The sequence below is a fragment of the Pinus tabuliformis genome, chromosome 3_2, assembly GCF_031772625.1.
Source record: "Pinus tabuliformis cultivar Carrire ecotype Pingquan chromosome 3_2, CPIR1, whole genome shotgun sequence".
NCBI classification, from domain to species: Eukaryota; Viridiplantae; Streptophyta; class Pinopsida; order Pinales; family Pinaceae; genus Pinus; species Pinus tabuliformis.
The window spans coordinates 68,261,330-68,283,991 of record NC_142302.1 but is presented as its reverse complement, the minus strand read 5'-3'; the positions used below and the strand labels follow the sequence as shown (position 1 = coordinate 68,283,991).

The window sequence follows — 22,662 nt, the reverse complement described above, 5'->3', positions numbered from 1 at the left end:
ACATGTTTGTGGACTATTTGTGATACCAAATACCCTTTATTTAACAGAAAGAAATTATCCCTTATGATGAAATATTTGATAAAATAATAGATAAAATCAACAAGATGATTACCAAGGGGTAAGTACCTTCCAATGGACTAACCAAATACCCTTGTTTCCACAAAAATTAGCCCTTGTGATTCAAAATTTGATAAAATAATCGAGAAGCTCAACAAGATGATTACTAATATGAAGAATACGTACCATTTTGTGGACTATTTGTGATGCCAAATACCCTTGGTTCCTAAAAACATGCCAAATACCATTGTTGCCCAAATAGATGCCAAATACCATTCTTCCAAAAAAAATGATAAATAACCTTGCTTCCACCTCATCAAACAATGATAGAAACAAAAAGAGAGTATAAATAATGTGCTCGTACTACAGAAATATTAGAAATTGTAAGGCTTTGAAAGACTTAACTTTGAGTATTGAGTTTTAGAGAGAGAGAGAGAGAGAGAGAGAGAGAGAGAGAGAGGATGAAAATTCATATTGGACCTCACAACCATCAGAGGCAAGCTCGCCATCAGGGCCCTCAAGCACTATGAAAGGGCCAATGAATTGGCAAAAGATGTCCTCCGAGGAGTGACTAGGACTGAGGGGCATGGTTGTATGATCAAGGGGAGGGTAGGCACAAGAATGATGGAACAAGGGATCCCAACTCTCCTAACATCAGAGGCTGATGGGAGAAATATCTTGATAGAAACATGGCTACTCAACTGAACTTGCTGGGTATTATCTGGGAGGGGGGACACAACTATGAAGCCACTTGGCTTTGATCCATCTATTGGTATAGTTATTTTGTATTTTACAATTTACAAAAAGAATTATTTTATATTTTACTCTTCAATTTGGTATTTGGCATTGAAATTTAAGAATGAATGTATAGGAGATCAAGGAGAAATTGTATGATTTAACGTAAAGAAATATTATGAGCAAGAGAAATGTAGATGAATGTTAAGGAAAACAATTTGAAGGAGGCAAACAAAAATAGTAAATAACATCATGAAAGAATGTAATCAAAATGGTTTTAATTTGTTTAACAAAATGAGTCAAAGAGGAGAACATTTTGAGCAGATGAAAATGAGTCAAACATATTAACAACATATAGATGCAATAGGCAATGGAATAGGATGGAAGTTGGCATAAGATCAAGCAACTTGGACCCTACAAGATATAAAGGAGAAATATACTTTGTTTAAGATCAAGCAACTTTTCCCCTACAAGATATAAAGAAGAAATATAATTTTCTTATTTTGAAACTTTTGATACAAGAATATGACAGTAGGTGCAACTATTTACAGATGAATTTTGACCTTTAAAAAAATGAATTTATACAAATTTTGCATTTTAGTACTTGCCTATCATAATGACAAGTTATTTGAATTTATAATGTTTTAACATAAGAAAAAAAATGTCCAAAGTTCCACCCTGTCAAGCTCAAGTTTCAACTTTATGGAAAAATACATAACATATAATTTTAACAAATCAAGCAAATTGCAGGCAAGACCCAACAATCATTAGAATATAATCAACTACTCGCAACTTTACTTCCACAATATTTGAAGGCTAATTAGAACTATTTATTAAATTTGTGAATTTAACATATAGGCATGTTATGACCTCTACTCTTATTACTAGCACATATCCATCTTAAGTTCAGATCTATCAAGCACCAAAAGGGATCAAATCTCTTGAGGTGTAAATTTTTTTATCATTTAAGATGGAACTGGGCTAAGATGAAGAGAAGGGTAACAATATTTCTATGTAAATATAATATTTACAATATTTTTATTTTTCTATAATCTAAATCTCTCATTTTCTCTGTATAACAGTTTTTATATTAATTGTACATATCAAAACTCTCTTTCATTCATACATATTATTAATTTACACTATTTGTTAATATTATTTTTGAAGCTGACATGTAAGTGTTACCCACCTGCATGACAACATCTCTATCATAATGGGTTGTAGAGAACCGTTAGTCTTGTCATTTATCCAATTCAAGTTTATAATCATCACACAATATGCAAAATTTGTTCAAAAGAAAGCTAAATGAGAGTATAAAGTAATGTGCTGGTACAATAGAATTACTAAAAACCTAAGTTCCAGGAAACACCTAGATGGCCATCTCCTAGTATCAGAAAGGCCTGGAAATGTTACCAGCCATACCATATAATGTTTCTGAGGTAAGATAAAGAAGAATGACAATTTTTACTTAAATTTCTAATATCACCATTAATTGTTTCATGATGTTTCAGCATGGTTCCAACCTTATCGGAATTCACATGGAGAAATAATAATGTAATATCTCATTTAGAATTCAATAGAATTAGTCATTTTCAGTATTTTATAGTTCAGAGGATTACAAAATTTCCACCATATTCAATCATGAATGGTGATATGGGATTGGCATTAGTCAAGACCACCAAGCTATGTGATTTTTCTTCATGTAATCACCTATAATAGTTATCATAGACATGGGTTTCCTTCTAAAATGTCATTTATGTGTACCCCACATATTTTCTTATGAGATAATATGTTATTTAATGTATGTGTGTGTCTCATTTTTATTATCTTGAAAGATAATGTGATACACACACACACACACACACACACACACACACACGCACACATTGAGCTTCCAAAATCTACCCATTTATTATTAGATAATGTGTTATTTAATGTGTGTGTGTCTCATTCTTATGTTCTTGCAAGATAATGTGGAATACACACACACACACACACTGTGTTTCCCCCATGTACCCATTTCATTTTTGAGGGGGGGGGTGGAGTGGGTATCATGTGTGACATTTCCATGTGTCCCAATTTCTAAAACTTGTTCATGTTTTCCATGTTTCATGCAACTTATCTTGAAACTATAAGGCTTTGAAATTCTCAACACTGATCATTAGAGAGAGAGAGAGAGAGAGAGGATGTCAATGGCTATTGGAGCTGGCAGCCAAGGATGAGTGAGGGTGCTGAGAAGCAAGCTCACCGTCAGAGTACTCAAGCACTTCGAGAGGACCAATGCATTGGAAGATGATGTCCTTTGGGGAGAGACTTGTAATAAAAAAAGCCTAGTTCTATGATACCAAGGAGGGTTGTCACAAGAATGGGAGAACCCATTGCTCCTAACATTAGAGACTCAAGGGAGAAATCACCTTGTCGAAACCACACTTACTCCATTGAACTTACTAGGTGGTATTTGGGAGGTGGGAGCCCAACCCTTGAAGAACCTGGCACGGGTTTATCTATAGGTATGTTTCTTCTGTATTTACCATTTACAAAAAACATTCTTCTATATTTTAACCTTTTCAATTTTGGTATTTGGTATAAACATTTGATTATGGAGCGGATCAGGGAGAAATTATATTATGAAAGAAATATTGTGAGCATGATAAAAATGCCAATGGATGCAACTAGGAAGAATGGGAATTAAAACAATGCCAAAAAGAAAAACAATACAAGACATTGAGCAAGATTGGAAACAAAATGGAGTTAACTATTTAACAAAAAACATCAAGTGGGGAAGCATCTTGAGCATAAGAAAATGAGTCAGAGTAATAACATAAATATGATATAAGATTGAGGAGTAACAACATAAATATGAAATAAGAAAATGATTCATAGTAACAACATAAATATGCAATAATATCAAGCAACTTTACTCCTACAAAAGATTGAGGAGAAGTATAATTTTCTCATTGTGCAAATTTGGATGCAAGAATATGATAGTAAGTGCTACTATTTACATATAATTTATAACCTTTAAAAAAATGAATTTATGCAAAATTTTGCATTTTCATTGCTGCCTATCATTATGACAAGGAATTTCCAATCTTTTAACATAAGAAAATAAGTCCAAACTTCCACACTATCAAACTCAAATTCCATCATTATAAAAAAATACATAACATAAAATCTCAAGAAGACAGGAAGATAGTAGGTGAAACTATTTACATATATTTTCTAACCTTTAAAAAAATGAATTTATGAAAAATTTTGCATTTTCGTAGTTGCCTACATTATAATAAGGAATTTCTAATATTTTAACATAAGCACATAAGTCCAAACTTCCACCATGTCAAATTCAAATTCCAAAATTATGGAAAAACACATAACATAAAATGTCCACAAGACAGGCAAGGCATGACAAAGTCATTAGCAATATAATTAGCTACATGCAACTTACTTCCACAATATTCTAAGGCTTATTAGAACTACTTAAGGAATTTGTGAATTTAAGACATAGAAGCATGTTAGGGCCCCTATTCTTATTCCCAGCATATATCCATATTAAGTCAAAATTTGTCAATCACCAAGAGAGTTCAAATCTCGAGGTGTAAATTTTTTGATCATTTAAAATGGATATAAGTTTAAGACAAAGAGAAGGGTAACCATAATTAAATGTATATATCATATTTACAGTAATTTTGTATAATCTGGACCTCTCCTTTTCTTTCTCTATATAGTAGTTTTTATAATAAGTTTCCATAATAATGTATCTTATATATAATACACATTACTATAATTTATTCCTACTATTTGTTACTACTTTTTTTTAAGCCAACATGTAAACATTACCTAAGTGCATGACAATATCTCTAATATATTGTGATGTAAAGCAATGTAAAAATTGCCCAGGTACATGATCTGCAAAGCACTTTGCTACTCTTAGTGGAATAAAATGTTTTAGTTATTTATCAGGTTCTAGTTTATAATCATTACACAATATGCAAATTTTGTTCAAAAGAAAACATTCCCCAACTTACTATTTTATGAAATCTACGACTACAGACATAAGTATCTTCCCTAGACTGGGTGGCCTAGTCTAGAACAATAGAAAGCAAAGAAACCAATGTTTTCCTTAAAGTAAATGGACAACGGGGTGAAGCCTACCTGGAATATGTCATAATCCCCATTCCTCTATTATCTTGTATGCTCCTATCCTAGCTTCGATCACTATAATTAGAACCTACACAATCAGACAACACAAGCCAAAGATCTACGACATCTTTGTAGTATTATCCAATCACTTTATTCAATAGATCAACATGGTATTGAAATACATGAAAACATAACATAACATATAGGAAAATAATGAACTCTTTGTATGAATAGAAATGGAGAGAATTACAACCAAATATAAAGTTTATCTTGTAGAAGATATCCTCCAAGTTGATGTTGGAAATAATACTGAGAGGGGGGGTGAATCAGTATTATCACATCAATAAAACTTTTTCATTTCCATATTCAGATTCATATATGCTACTTCCACAACTTCTTATGATTCAGTTAGTTAATCCTTAATGAGTGCATTAGAACATTATCAACCATATTAACAGTAAACAGGTGCAGTAAAATAGAACATATCATCACACATAAGCCACACACATGAACACCATGATATAAGGTGGAAACCCAATGTGGGAGAAAACCACCTGCTGCAAGTCATCTCAATCTTCTTCTTAATAAGAAAATCCTTTTACAATATTTCTGTACTGGTGCAGTCTTATACCAGTACGCAGGCTTCTACCTGCAGAGAGCTACAACCCCCATAGTTCTTGTACTAGCCGATCCATTTACTAGTACGCAGGCTGCTACCTGCTACAATGCTCCAAAGTTTTCAACTACTACTGGAAGGGAGCTACCACCCCCTTAGCTCTTGTACTAGCTAAGATACTAGTACGTAGGCGCCGGCCTACAATCTTCTCTCCTCCAGGTACCATGTTTCATACATTTTTAGACTGGATACACCTGAAGCACAACACATAATATGAAAGGCCACGTTTCATCCAATTTTCATACTGGACCCATAAATATCATTGAAGAACATAATCAATCAATCTTCTAAATCACCCAATCACCAGATCAATACATATACAAGGATAATATGTGTGTCAGCAATCAGATCTAGTCCATCAGATCATATAAGGATAAGTCATTATGAACCTGATCCATTCATCCATCAATACTGAAGCTAAACATAATCATTCAATCAATCACTTCTCAGAATGCTGTTCTCAGAACATAATACCAATAACCAGACATCACTTCAAAACCCAGAAATATTCAGTAAACAACAGAAGCAACTAAAACATATTTTAAGAAAAGTACGCAGCTTGTTCAATAGAAACTTGCGGGTATCCGCTCCTACACCATCTATTGATCCATGGGTATCCGCACCTGAAACGTGTCGCACCTGCGGTCCTGCGATTATAGATTTTTTCAGACTTCAAATATGCCATAGACTATCAGATCTACAGATCTGATCATGCACAAAGGAGATCTCGACCCATCAGTAGATCCGCCTTATTCAGATCTAGATCTGCACCATAACCCAATCACCATATTCCAGATCTAGCACTTTATCAGATATTCAATTAATTAGAAGATGCCTTGCCAAATGATCTCCTTCCTCTTTTATAGCCTTAGGCCTTTCACAATACCACGGTCCAAAACCATAATAACACAATACCACGGACCCAATACTTGGGATCAACACTTTTGGATGCAATACCACGGACCAAAACCATAGGATCAAAAACTGTCGGACTAATACCATGAACCAACCATGAAAGTGCGTGAACTTTTCTCTTGCATGAAGGGAACTTTTCTCTGCATGAAAGTGTGTGAACTTTTCTCTATATGAAAGAAACTTTTCTCTGCATGAAAGTGCATGAACTTTTCTCTACATGAAAGAAACGTTTCTCTGCATGAAAGTGCGTGAACTTTTCTCTACATGAAGGAAAATTTTATCTTCATGAAAGTGCGTGAACTTTTCTCTATATGAAAGAAACTTTTATCTTCATGAAAGTGCGTGAACTTTTCTCTACATGAAAGAAACTTTTAGCTTCATGAAAATGCGTGAACTTTGTTGCATATTAATTTATCATTTGAGATTTGTCATACTGAGAATTGTCATCTGATTCCTTTGAGCTGTCCTGCATCCTATGTGTTCTGTCACATCTGATATCTTTTCTGTAGATTCATCTAGATATATATGAGTGAGTTGATCTTCTACGAGTTGGTTGCTATCAAGTACAACACATGCATCATAATGCCAACAATCTCCCCCTTTGGACTTGATGGCAACAATACCAAATCACTCTCCCCCTTTAACATCAAGGGCAAAGGGCAGAGAAAGATATTCTCTTCCTTTGCTGTCCATACTCCCCCTGAGTACCTGCTGAAATCTCTGAATGAGCTCCCCCTTTGTATATGCCATGGTGCACCAATCTGTCCATGCTCTTTCTGAGAACATGCTGAAATCTCTGCTTTGCTGAAATATGTTGTTCATGCTCCCCCTGACTGTAAGCAAGGTCTACAAAAAGATGTTCTACATGAAGAACATGACTCTATACATCATAAATGACCTTCCTATCACCAAAGACTCATACATACATCTATCTCCTATCACAATGGCGATATACCAAAAGTTTACATATGATAACATAAGAGAATAACATCATTCATCCCAGACATAGTGGGGAAACCAACATAGGCCGTTACATGACCTGAAGAGATCTCATCAAATGACTACAATAGATAGAGACACACTATTACATCATGAGTCTTGATATGACCTTTACATCGAATGATATACATGACATTTATAACAGAGACCAAACACCTAAATAAGATCATGATAAACATCAGCAACAACACTGTATGATCTGCTCCATAGCATCTGTCAACAACAACATGTATTAGTGCATGAATCATCAAGGTATGTCTGTATCAACTCATCCTTTTGAAAAGAATTCTGTATATACAGAATCATTCACATTCTATTATATGTGAGAAACACCATAGCCATCCAGATCTGCATGAACCAAGTATCATCAATCTGCATCAATCAACATATGTACGAAACAACCTATCATCATATAGGTAAGAACTCATCATCACCATGTCTCCAACAATGAAACTTTGAATAATCATCCATGTATCCAGCCAACAATCCTCATCCATATATGTGCCAAGAACAATAGGAATCCTGCATCATAACTGTAATATATGATCTTTATGCATATGACGACAACAACATATGAGTGACTCATCATCAAGTAAAGAAGATGTGAATTCAAGCTATGTACTTCTCCTTATCCTTATGAACATCACCATGTAAGCACCATTAGAGAATCAACCACAAATCTGATCTAAATATCAACTATGTAACCCCAAGAATCATCTGAACAATTCATAACCATATCATAGCAAGATGAATCATTTATCCATATAAGCATCATCACCAAGGACTATTAAGCATAATGCCAACAATGCATTAAAAGCATATGCTCCCCCTAAACCTGTGCCATCTTGGTTACTGTCAGATCTAATCATGCATATCAGCAAGAAGTATCAAGACATCATCATTATCAAGTTAGAAACAAAACACTTCTAACCATCAAATCATTTCCACACATCATCAGCAAATTGTAACCATTATCAAACAGCGCAAATCATAAACCGAATCATAATTGATCCTTTTCCTGAACCTATCACTACTGCCTTTCCTCAAACAATCATATACGCGACTATGTCATAACCAACTCGCGTATATACGTGACTTCTCTTTAAGAAACTTGCGTATGAGATTTAGGACACTGAAGTTTTACACTTCCAACTCCCTCTTATTCTGTTATGTCTGTATGTTGTGTTGTGCCACCTCTTTCTGACTGTACTTCTTTCTTCTTCCACATCTTCAAGTGTGATGATGATGTTTTCTCCTTTTGGTATGGTGCCCATAATTTGTTCCTGGATTCCTTAGCTATATGTCCAAGCTTGTTACATGTGTAACATCTTACATGTCTCATATTTCTTCTATATCAATCAACAGCTCCGTGGCCAAACATATTGCAAGCAAAGCAATATCCATTAAAATACCTTGAATGTGATGATCTTTCTGCATGATGGTCTTGAAACCTTCTTCTTCTACATCTGGCTGCAACATGTCCAAGATTATGACATACATAACATTCAACATTATTCATAGGAGGAGTAAAAGATTTTCTTTGAAGAATTTCTTTCCTTGGTTGATGATGAGATTGACCTTTCATCTCCTTATTGAGCATTTCAGATTTTGCAGTCGAGTCCCTTGTCTTACTTTGTGAACTAGATTCACCTTCAATAGATTCATGAAAACCAAGACCAGTTTTGATAGCAGAAGACCTTTGACTATTAAGAATATCATTCAAGACTTTAGTACTATCTTGAAATCATAACAGTTTATCCTTTTCTTCTAATTTATCTTTTAGAATATTTACCTCAACTTGATGTTGCTCTTCCTTTTCAAGATACTGCTTCTTCACGTTTTCTTCAGCATTTCTTTCTTCTTCCAACTGACGTCTTAGTTCAAGAACTTCATTTTCATGAGCTTGGAGTAGTTCTTTATTATGCTTCTTTGATTCTTCAAGATCTTCTTTTATCGAGCGGATTGTGGCTTCAAGACTTTCATAGTAACTGGATCTATCTCTGAGTTTCTTGATGGTTGTGATTCTTTCATTGACTTCATCCTGCAACTTTTGATATTTGTCCTTCAATAACTTCCTTACCTTGTTTCCTTCCTCTAGTTGAGCTTTTAGTTTGGCAGCTTCTTCTTTGAAGACACATTCCCTTTTGTTCAATAGATCTTGTTGATCTCTAATTTTGTCTGTAAGCCTTTTAAATTCTGCCTCTATTTGATATCCTTCTTGCTCACCCATAAAAGAAAATTCAGTTGTTTCACTATCACTTTCATCTTTTCCAAATGGATAGATAGCTGGAACATCAGAGGATAAAAAATTCATACCTGATAGTTCATCTTCATTCTCAAATGATTCTAAATCTGAAGTGCTTCTTCCACATAATCCCCAATCGATTCTCCCACTGTCATAGTTCTTCTGAGATGTCTTATTTTGCTTAGGTGCTTTCTTCTTAAGCTTATTTCCCATTGTTCCACGGATCTCCTTCAAGCAAGCTTCTACAAAAGGACCTGGCTCTGATACCAATTGTTGGAAATAATACTGAGACGGGGGGGTGAATCAGTATTATCACATCAATAAAAATTTTTCATTTCCATATTCAGATTCATATATGCTACTTCCACAACTTCTTATGATTCAGTTAGTTGATCCTTAATGAGTGCATTAGAACATTATCAACCATATTAACAGTAAACAGGTGTAGTAAAATAGAACAGATCATCACACATAAGCCACACACATGAACACCATGATATAAGGTGGAAACCCAATGTGGGAGAAAACCACCTGCTGCAAGTCATCTCAATCTTCTTCTTAATAAGAAAATCCTTTTACAATATTTCTATACTGGTGCAGTCTTATACCAGTACGCAGGCTTCTACCTGCAGAGAGCTACAACCCCCATAGTTCTTGTACTAGCCGATCCATTTACTCGTACGCAGGCTGCTACCTGCTACAATGCTCCAAAGTTTTCAACTGCTACTCGAAGGGAGCTACCACCCCCTTAGCTCTTGTACTAGCTAAGATACTAGTACGTAGGTGCCGGCCTACAATATTCTCTCCTCCAGGTACCACATTTCATACATTTTCAGACTGGATACACCTGAAGCACAACACATAATCTGAAAGGCCATGTTTCATCCAATTTTCATACAGGACCCATAAATATCATTGAAGCACATAATCAATCAATCTTCTGAATCACCCAATCACCAGATCAATACATATACAAGGATAATATGTGTGTCAGCAATCATATCTAGTCCATCAAATCATATAAGGATAAGTCATTATGAAGCTGATCCATTCATCCATCAATACTGAAGCTAAACATAATCATTCAATCAATCACTTCTCAGAATGTTGTTATCAGAACATAATACTAGTAACCAGACATCACTTCAAAACCCAGAACTCTTCAGTAAACAACAGAAGTAGCTAAAACATATTTTAAGAAAAGTACGCAGCTTCTTCAATAGAAACTTGTGGGTATCCGCTCCTGCACCATCTATTGATCTGCGGGTATCAGCACCTGAAACGTGTCGCACCTGTGGTCTTGTGGTTATAGAATTTTTCAGACTTCAAATATGCCACAGACTATCAGATCTACAGACCTGAACATGCACAAAGGAGATCTCGACCCATCAGTAGATCCGCCTTATTCAGATCTAGATCTGCACCATAACCCAATCATCGTATTCCAGATCTAGCACTTTATCAGATATTCAATTAATCAGAAGATGCCTTGCCAAATGATCTCCTTCCTCTTTTATAGCCTTAGGCCTTTCACAATACCACGGTCCAAAACCATAATAACACAATACCACGGACCCAATACTTGGGATCAACACTTTTGGATGCAATACCACGGACCAAAACCATAGGATCAAAAACTGTCGGACTAATACCATGAACCAACCATGAAAGTGCGTGAAATTTTCTCTATATGAAAGAAAATTTTCTCTGCATGAAAGTGCATGAACTTTTCTCTACATGAAAGAAACTTTTCTCTGCATGAAAGTGCGTGAACTTTTCTCTACATGAAAGAAACTTTTATCTTCATGAAAGTGCGTGAACTTTGTTGCACTATAATTTATCATCTGAGATTTGTCATACTGAGAATTGTCATCTGATTCCTTTGAGCTGTCCTGCATCCTATGTGTTCTGTCACATCTGATATCTTTTCTGTAGATTCATCTAGATATATATAAGTGAGTTGATCTTCTACGAGTTGGTTGCCATCAAGTACAACACATGCATCATAATGCCAACAGTTGACTTTTTCTTCCTTGTCACAAAGTGTATCTCTATGGCACCCTCATGCATGGACTAATGACTCCCACAACATCAACATGAGGGTATAATCTATCTCCAAAATCCAACTCCTAGCTTGTGGATGGCAGTAAATATATAGGAGAGGATGGTAGGTTAGGAATCCTTATCCATTTACCAATCTAGTCTTGAGATCCACTCTTGATGGGAGGATGAGCTCAAGGGATAAGGGATGAAATATCCAAGGCAAGATGGGATATGATTTGAGACTTTCATCCAAGATAAATGGTTGTAACAACTCCTGGAAGCTTGTGGAAGAGGAAGCTTTAGTATTACTTTTTTTTTTCCAAAATTTCTAGAACCAACACATCCCCAGCAAGGGGAAACTTGTTGGTGATTAGTGCAGGTTTAGAGAGGGTCAACCTACTAATGAATGTAGTATCTCAAAGCAGTAAGGTGTGTTGGGCCTTAAAATCACTCAAATGAAGCAGTTAAAGGTAGAAAATTAGGGATTAGGAATATTCATGCTTAGTGCTTTGTCCAAGGGTGATGACAAGGGGTAAAATGATGTCAGTTAACAGGCCTATTGACCGGATGCGACAAAATGGCCTATAAAAAAATTCTCCTAAAGTGAAAAGTCAGAAATGACATCTGATGGCTGAACTGCTTTACCTTGTGACAAGTTGGGATTAAGAACAACTAGTGAGATCATTATCTATTACAATACATTTACATCATGATATCTCTATTAAGGGAGGCATACCCATGCTCAGCACGTAAGCTAACATTACATGTACAATGATCAAATAGACATCTCCACTGATGACAAAGGATGGACCCATGATTGGATGAATTTTTTTATGATCCTAGCCGTCATACACTGTGAACTTGTATTAATATTGAAATCACAACCCAGATTGTTGGAACTATATCTGGGGTCTTTTATCTCTTTCACACGATCATCCAATGTATGAGTCTAACCATGTGAATCAATGAGTTGGAATCAAACATGGTAGACCCCATATGATTACTAGCTAATGATGTAAGATGTTAACAAATGTGAGAGAAACCACCGACGATGCAAATGTCTCTCAAGTTACTGCAGTCCAATCTGTATGGTATGAATGAATGAGTTTAATTCGAACACCACACAAAATATATCGGTTTAAGGCCAATGGTCTAAACCTGTCGCCGAGAGAGAGGAAACCTTCCATTGATGTATGCAAGCACCAAGGTACTGAAGGGTGAGTTTCTAAGTCAACTTATTGGATAATTAGTTGATGTTGATAGGAAGTGACACATCATAGGAGGGCCTCGATGTATCCCCCACCAACAACACGAAATGGGTATCATGATTCGCTTCTTAGCCTTCAAGGTTTGATATGTCCAGCACGACCCGATTTTGGAAGTGTTACTTCAAAGATTAAATTTTGGAATTTACGTACTTGAAGAAAGGGCTGTCCATTCAGACATGTTTAAAAATTCAATCTCCAGTGGTAGTCCGAACTTGGACTCTGAGTGTTGTTGACATCTCAAAACTCAACCAATTTAACATAAGCTCGGCCTCTTCAGAGAAATATTCTATAAGGAATGTTTGCGCCCACAATCAAAAGTAGATTTTGTCCATCTTCTGGGATTGATATTCAGTGTGATTCTACCTTCTTGATATTAGAAATTCGTTCCCCTATCTACAATCTGGGAAAGGGATTCAATCTGGTTGTTGAGTCGAACGCCTTCTGCTACCTTGATTAACTCCTCGATTAGACTATTCCTCTGGCCACCAACACTAACCCCTTCCATTTTGAAATGTCAATGAAAGACAATCTTTGTTGATACATCTTCAGCAAAACTGCACTGAAACTCAAAAGACAGTCGATTAATCTTCAACAAAACCGCACTAAAATTCAAAAGACAGTCGATACATCTTCAGCAAAACTGCATTGAAACCATGTTGAGTGGCCAATCCGAGTTCTCCAACAAACGTACAATGTAAATGCACCAACCAGGAATTAAACAACGAATGTCAGATAAACTCAACGAATTGACCAATGTACATATAAAATCAATGAACTAGCACAAAGAATGGACACATAGTCGCAATTGAACTCGGCTTTCACCAGCACTGTGGGTAGAAAATAGCAACATATTCAACCTCGATGAGCGACATTAATTATCCATGCATGCACAGACATGCTTACAGATAATTAATGGCTACAAGTTCTCAGAGAGGGATAGAGAACAATGAGCAGCATCAAAACTCGAAACTCGAAAAGGCCTCCCAGTGCTTTCTTTGTATTCTTAGATAAGTTACGAAAGGAATACAAGAATCAAACCCTAACACGAATTCAGTTTCCGCCGTCGGGAAAGCAGGAGCATCATCAGGATAGTTCAACGCATGTTAGGCCAGCGTTATAGTGTAATGAGCAGCGTGATAATGTTATGAGCAACGTTCAGCACACAACATGTCAGACAGGTAAGTGAACTCTGGTATGGCAGTTCAACATATGGACAGTGAGTCAGAGATAAAAAATAGAGACCTATGGATTTCAGAGGTCAGGAATGTCAGGGATGGTAGGATAATGGCTAAAATTGGTCTTTCTTCAACGCAAAATACAACTGCAACAACCGACTGTGTTTTTTTTTATATGACTGACACACATGGAGATCACCAGGCACAGGGACGTTCAAAATGTTTTGAATTCCTTTGACTGGCGTACAGAGACACAACACAGGGAAAATCAACTATCCATTCCAACACATGGAGATATATGCATTCAAATGCCATGAACTACGCTCAGACTTCAAGCTCAACGCCAACGCATGAATCAACGAGCAATATGATTGCACCCAAACTTCACAACGCACATAACATTAATGGTCAGAGTAGGTAGCTTGAATAGAAATGAGCCAATGTGCCAGGACTTTTAACTCTCAATGTTTTTGCACAACCTTCAACACATAGTAGAGGTCATATTTATAACCACATTCCACAGTCCAAGGCATATGCTGCATATTTAAATATGGACCAACGCATCTGGCTCAATAAGACCAATGCACCTGCCTCACACTATTTCAATGCTTTCCATACACCACATTGTGGTATTCATTCAACGCACCAAAAATTATACATATGCTAGCACTAATATATACAACGAATTAAATCATATATAAATATTTAGATCAACACATATATAGAGTTTTGATTAGGAGTAGGCATATAAACTTCAAAATAAGTACCACCATTTCAATGCTCTATTTCGAGTAAAGCTTCAACACCAGCGCATGAATTAATCAACCAACAATATCACTGCACCGAGAGTTCACGACCCACATAACATCAATGGTCAATGCATAGGTCTAGTGAAAGAAACACAACAAAAGGCCACAAGAAAACAGTGACTCAAAGAGTCAAATATGAGAAGGGCCAGAATTCCCCCACTCTGATACCATGTTAATCACACATGCGTAGCAATAGAATATGAAAAATAAAACATGAGAGTACAATTTTTATTAACAAGAGATATACATTTATAGTACATTATGTGACCATTGGGTTCCACATCCCAAGGTCTCTTGGACTCCTTTTGTCTATTCGGCTTCCACACTAACCCATTGAGGATTAGGTGTCCAACAATTTCTGTAGTGAAGGTTGAGGAAAGATGAAATTCTATTGCAACAGTGGAGGTCAAAGTCTGTTGCAACAGTGGTGCAGCCCTCCTAGGGAGATGAGGTGGAGGAAGGTTGAATGTCTAAAGCAAGCCAAGGTTGAAGAAGAAGTCGAGAAGGAGGAAGGGGAAGAAGGAGGACTATTGTTGACAAATGAGATTTGTGTCTGTGTCTTGGAGAGGAAAATAGGTCAAGGGTCTTGGTCATGGTATTCATGAATTGGAATCTTTATAAGAAGAAGAAATTAAGTTTTCCTCTCAAAGATTGAGAGGTTTTGGCCCTGGATGATAGCCTATATTTTGTGTTTCTTGTCTCTTTATGATTTATGAATTGATATATGTTTGATGAAGAAGAACATAATAACCTAAGTAAAATAAGATCCTAATATAAAGAAGTAAAAAACACTCACAAGCAGTTAATAATAGAAGAGAAATCAAATAATTACTATGCCCTAGATTTCTCAACATGGTATCAGAGCTAATGTGACTAAGTAAAGGAAGGGCATCTTATAAAGGGACAATCAAGGATAAAATCTCAAGGAAGGCATCAAGGTAAAGATGATCTTGAAGCATCACAACCTATTGAAGCCTCGAAATTCGTTGCGACATAGCGATAACCACCCAGTCCGGACCTTAAAAGCAACTCCTTTTCTGTTTGGTATAGTGGCTCCGACTGGGGATAATGGGACCAATTTCCCAGAGAGGATTGATTTGATAATGTTGTTGGGGTGATATAAGATATAACGAAGAATGATTCAACTAAGTATAATCTAATCTAAATAATAAACACATGCATATATCTTAATCTAACAATATCTGACTATGCAAATTTGTAATAGAAGATGAGATAAGTTCGCGCGCTCTGCTCCCGCGCCCTGCTGCGCACCTGACCTGAACCCTGAGCGTGCCCGCGCCTGGCAGCTTTGCTGCTGGGCTGCAGCCTCCTGCTGCTGACCCCCATTGCCCAGGGCCTTCTGCCCTCTCCTCTACTGGGCCTCCTGCCCTTTTACCCTTCCCGTTCGTTGGCGGAGCGCCCCTGCGCTGCACTATGGATCCACCCTCTCAGGAGCAGGCAGAACTGGAGAAAGCTTTTGCATCTCTCATTCCAGAGAACAACACGGAAAGGATCCGCCCTTCAGCCTCAAAGTTTGTCAAAAAACTTGATGCAATCCCGGAAGTATCGCTCCCCCCTGCCCTTCCAAGGAGAGCTGCTGTGGCTCTTGCTGAACGAGGCTTGGTTGGCCAGTTCACGGGGTTATGGCCTTCTCCTCGCACGGTCTAACGTTGGGTTGAACGAAACTGGAATGCAATGGTCCAAGGCAAGATCGCAATAAGGTTTTGTGGAAGGGGGTTCTTCACCTTCCTCTTTGAATCAGTGGAAGATCGTAACCTCATTTTCAGAAATGGTCCCTACTTCATGGACACCAGAGGCCTTTATCTCAACCGATGGACTCCCATCTTCGATCCAGAAATGGACGTCCCCAACGCGGTCCCCGTCTGGGTCCGCCTTCCACATCTGCCGCTCCACTGTTGGGGAGATGAATCTGTGCGAGCCATCGGGAACGCGGTAGGGAAATACATCGATAGATCAGAGCCAAAGGAGAATATGCATGTATGCGCTAGGATATGTGTAGAAGTGGATTTGGGGAAAGGATTACCGGAGGCAATCAAACTCAAAGTAGACCAGTGGACGCACATTCAGCAGGTGGACTACGAGCAGCTGCCATTCAAGTGTAAGGTATGTCATGAATACGGGCATTTTGCTAATAGGTGTAGCAAATCTAAATCAATAGATAATAGCAATGATGAAGCCCCGGAAGAAGCTTGGGAAATCGTCAAGAAAAAAAAGACAAACCCTCCCCCTGTTTCATCAGAGCCCTCCTCTGAAACCCCAATCCTCTCTTCTCAACCCTCTGGATCTGGCCCTCCCTTCCCTTCCTCCTCCAATCCTTTCGAATCCTTGGCATCAGAGGAACCCTTATCCCCCCCTCCGTCTCCCAAGGGCCCCAGGGCTTCCCCTTCTTCCCCCCTCCAGGCCTCCCCCCCTCCAACAGTGGAAAGAATTCTAACTAGAAATAAAACAAAGGAAAACATCTCAGCCACGGACCCCCCAAGAAAAGTAGGAAGGAAATCAAACAAAGAGATAAGAGATGAGAATGCAACAAAAGAAATGGCCATAGGGACCCAACAGCCAATGGATACTTACCTTGATAAGAATAAAGGAAGCGGGGAGAAGATGAAGGAGAAGAGCGGGATCCACAACAAATCAAGTAAATGATGATTTTGGTCTCTTGGAACTGTAGGGGGATGGGCTCCTCCCTAAAATCAAATTCAGTCCGAGACCTTATTAAAGCAGAACATCCAGACTTCCTCCTACTCCAGGAGACCAAAATCAATGAACAAGAATTCCATAACAGTCTTAAAAGAAGTAGAAATTATGAAGGACTAGCCATGAGTGCAATAGGAGCCTCAGGAGGCATAGGGGCAATCTGGAATAAAAACAAATGGAAACTCACAGACAACAGGCAAAACAGATGGTGGATCAGACTAGATATGCAAAGCACAACCAAGATGGAGGAATACACAATTTATAATGTCTATGCTCCTCCCCATTTCAGAGACAAAACCTCTTGCTGGGATTCTCTCATCACAGATCTTGTGACTGCCCAAGGGAGGAATATTTTCCTGGGAGGAGACCTTAACTTAATAAGGAATGCAGATGAGAAAATAGGAGGGAATTTTTTGGTCGATCCCTCAAGAGACAAACTGGAAGAAATCATTCAAACACACAGTCTTATTGACATCCCTCCTCAGAATGGCCGCTACACCTGGTCAAACAAAAGAACAGGCAAAAACAATATCAAAGAGAGACTTGATCGAATTCTGGTTCAGGAGAGAATTGTTGCCAACTTCTCGAGGATTCGAAGTACAATTATACAGGGCTTCATATCAGACCACAAACCAGTGGCGCTGCATTTAGACAAAGGGGAAGACATGGGTCCGCTGCCATTCAAATACAACAGAGCATGGGATTCCAGTGAGGACTTCAGAAACGTGATAAAAGAAGCCTAGGCAACGGAGATAACAGGCTCCCCACACTTCATTTGGGAATCAAAGCTCAAACTGCTGCGGATTGCCATAAAACAGTGGGCTAGGAATCACGCGTTAGAGGAAAGGAAGGAAAAAACCGACCTGCAAATGAAATTAGAGCAATGGAATCAGGAAAAGGAAGCCGGCCAAGATACAGAAGAAGACCAAAGGAAAGAAAGTGAGCTGTATAAGGCGCTCTACAACCAGCATCGTAAAGAAGAGGACGAGCAAAGATAGAAATCAAGATGTCTCTGGCTCAATTCTGGGGACAAAAACACCTCGTTTTTCCATAACAGTCTTAAAGTAAGGAGAGCTGGAAACAACATTGAAAGGATAACATTTGAAGGCAGAGAGCTTATGGACCAAGGGGAAATCAAGGAGGCGGCATCTAGACACTTCCAAACTCTTCTTACAGCAGACCCTCACTATCAGGAAAATCCGGAATTCCTCAATATCATTGAGAGAAAGATCTCTGAAGCACAAAACTGTGAGCTGGACAAAGAAATCTCAAGGGAGGAGATTGAATGGTCAATCCATAGTATGCCCTTGGACAAAGCCCCTGGGCCTGATGGCTTCACGGTGAGCTTTTATAAAACTCACTGGGATATCATCAAGAAAGATTACATAAGAATGGTGAAAAATTTCCACTCAAAATGTAAAATGGGCAGCAGCATCAAATCTTCACATTTAGCGCTAATCCCAAAAGAGCCCAATCCCCAATCTTTTGACAGGTTCAGACCTATTTCATTGTGCAATGTCTCTTACAAAATTATCACTAAGATCCTGGCAAATAGGTTAAAAAAAATCCTTCCCTCACTCATTTCCGAAAACCAAGGAGGATTTGTCCCCAAGAGACATATAACAGATAATGTTATTCTCATTCAGGAGGCGATACACAGCAGCTTAGCCAGAAATGAAAAGGGTATGATCATCAAGCTGGACATGGCGAACGCTTTTGATAGGGTAAACCACTCTTTTCTGCAGGCAGTCCTAAAGAACTTCGGTGTCTCAGAGCTCTTCATCAGCAGGGTCATGGAATGCATCTCCTACAATTGGACAGCCCCTTTAATTAATGGTAGGCCCTGCAGCGCCTTCAAAAGTTCAAGAGGCCTGAGGCAAGGATGTCCTCTATCTCCTTTCCTCTATATCATCATGGCAGAAACACTAAGTTTGCACCTGGAAAACAAGCGAAAGTTAAAGGAAATAATAGGAGTGGACATTGTTCGTGGAACCAAGGGGATCAATCACTCCTTATTTGCAGACGACACCCTTCTAATCGGCGGTGCATCAAGCCTCATGGCCAGGAGATTCAAGAACATCCTGGACCTCTTCCTTCAAGCCTCTGGGGGCAAATTAAACAACAATAAGTGCATGGTCTATACCTGGAATGTACCAAGATACATAACTCAAAGAATCTCTATGATCATGGAAATCCCAGCCCAATCAAATTGGTCCCACTTTATGTACTTAGGGCTGCCACTAGCTAAAGAATCAATCAAAAATGAAGTTTGGGTAAAGCTAATCGAGAAATTGAGAGGGAAACTGCAGAGCTGGGGGATGTATTGGCTCAACTTGGCGGGCAGAACAATACTCATCAAGGCCATTCTATCAGCTCTTCCTATCTACCAATTTGCCATTACCCTCGCCCCAGCAAGCATCCATAAGCACATGGAGCTGATTATCAGAAGTTTCCTATGGAAGGGGGGAAAGCAAGACACAAAAAAATTCAGCTTGGTGAAATGGGAAAAGGTCATCCTTCCCCTAGAAAAAGGAGGACTGGGAATTAGAATTCCAAGACTGGCAAATATGGCAATGGGCTTCAAGTTAACTTGGAGAATCCTCAACGAGAAAGGGACCTGGTGGGCAGAGGCCATCAAAAGGAAATATCTGAATGGGATCAACAGCAACATCCTCTCTGAAGTCATCACTGACAGACATTGTACACCTGTTTGGAAATTGATCAAAAAAACTCTTCCCCTCTTCAAATCTAGCATATCTAAAGCCCCAGGTAACGGAAGACATATCAGCATATGGGAGGATAGAATTATGGGCACGGAAGCCAGGGAAAAGTCCACCAAATTCAGGCCCCTTCATCAGTGGATGACAGAAGCTAACCTCAAAACCCTCTTTGACATCTCCCTTTGGGACCAAAACAGTTGGATAGGATGGAAAGCACTGCATCTCCCCAATGAAATAGAGAACCTCTGGAGTGACCTTAAGCTCTCTCTCACAGGGTCAGCCCCTATAAACAAAACGACAGATGACAATTATGTTTGGGATCCAAACGGAGGCAACTACACAATGAAAGAAGGTTACAAGGCACTCCAAAATTCAACAGCAATCAACAACTGGCATCTATATAAAGCAGCATGGAGAATTGAAAGCCTGCCGAAGATAAAACTATTCAATTGGACCCTGCTTCATGGCAAAATCCTAACAGCAGAAAACCTTAGGAAAAAGGGTATCCAGGGCCCCTCATTTTGTTTCATGTGCAGGGAGGCAGAGGAAAACATCAATCATCTTTTCATTGACTGTCCAGTAGCAAGGTCCTGTTGGAAGCTTATAACTAGTCCTCTAAATATTGGAGACCTTCCCAATCAGATTTCTCTCCTCCAGAAAGGTTGGGGAAAAGCTTCCCTTACGCCAACAAAAACATGAATCTGGCAAAGAGGATATGGACCAACATCCCTTCAAATCTCTGTTGGCAGTTATGGTTAGCTAGGAATGAAAGTATTTTCAAAAATACGAAACCTAGTATATCCAGCATTCTGGCCAAAACAACTGCTCTCATCACAGAAACAATAGAAGCAAATGGAATCTCTCAAGCTGACCCAGACTATACAGATGGTAGGGTGAAGGAGTGGGTTCGGAGATTCAACTATAAACCAAGAGCAAAAAATAATACAATAATAGGCCCTGGACAAAAGGATTGGAAACTGAGAGGGACAAAGGACGAAGTCAACAATTGGATCCAAAATCAAAAGAGGTTTACACTCCACTTTAACGGGGCTTCAAAAAATAATCCAGGCAGAGCTGGAGCTGGGGGAATAATTAGGGATCCTCAGGGGAAAACGATTGTTACATATGAGTGGGGCTTGGGTACCATGACGAATAACAAGGCTGAAGCTTACAGCCTTCTAATGGGGACCTCCATCGCCATGAAACTAGGCATCCAAAATCTTCTAGTACTGGGCGACTCTGCAATCATAACAGCAGCTATGAACTCTAGAAAAGACTTTAACCAAACAGCCTTAAACAGAATCAAAGGCAGAATCATGGATCAGATCAGGGGCTTCAGCAAAGTGACATTCAAGCATATCCTAAGAAGCAACAACGTGGAAGCAGATGAGCAAGCAAACAATGCAACAGGAAGATCCACGGGCCAGGTAAGGGAAAACAATGAGTCTTATGAAAGGGATATTCCATAGACAGGCCTCTATCCCCTCTCTCCAGGTTATCGGTCACCTCAGGCATCCGTATCAATGCATTTGGCCCTTCCACAACTTATCTTCATCATTTCCTATCCTTCTCGACTGCCAAAACAGGTGTTACAGGACAGCATATCGCCCTCAGGATCCGAGGAACGCAGGTAGGGTATGGACTCTCTCACCGACCAGCGCAGACATTTTCAGATGGTGTGATCACGCCCATACTGGTGGCAGGCTCCTCGAGCACGTAAAAATCACCTCTAAAGATCTCACCGATACCAAGAACAGATACTCTACTACTCGAAACAAGAAAGAGCAAGTCCTCACCGCTCCTATAAATGACAGTGAGCATCTCAGGACCACCACAGTTCAAGGCTATGCAAGACAGAGGCGCGGTGATTTCTACAGGCGAAGGCTTCAGTTAGCGGGCTCCTTCCAGGATCATAAGATCAACTTTTTGTTTATGGTAAACATCGGGCTCCTCTCGGTTTTCATTAGTCAAACTAATCTTTCGTTCTGTTTTCGTAGAGGTCCAGGGATTACTTATTTCATAGTGGAATGCGCTTCTTCTCCTCCGATCCTCCCTCTCAGGATTTTTGTCCCTCCCTTTGTTCTTCTTCACCCTGCTACCCTCCTCCACTACCACCCCTCTATTCTTCACTCCGTTCACTGCCTCATGGAGAACCAAGACCTGAT

The 22,662-nt window shown here is 38.7% G+C and overlaps 2 protein-coding genes across 2 annotated transcripts; both read left to right on the top strand.

The window, feature by feature from the left end:
- Positions 1-17,899: 17,899 nt before the first annotated feature.
- On the top strand, positions 17,900-18,520 carry LOC149179872 (uncharacterized). Its single transcript, XM_089413676.1, has one exon. The coding sequence runs from the start codon at positions 17,900-17,902 to the stop codon at positions 18,518-18,520; it is 621 nt and encodes a 206-aa protein (XP_089269802.1).
- A 2,672-nt stretch (positions 18,521-21,192) lies between these two features.
- On the top strand, positions 21,193-21,966 carry LOC149179871 (uncharacterized). Its single transcript, XM_089413675.1, has one exon. It carries the CDS (start codon positions 21,193-21,195, stop codon positions 21,964-21,966), a length of 774 nt encoding a protein of 257 aa, XP_089269801.1.
- The last annotated feature ends 696 nt before the right edge of the window (positions 21,967-22,662 follow it).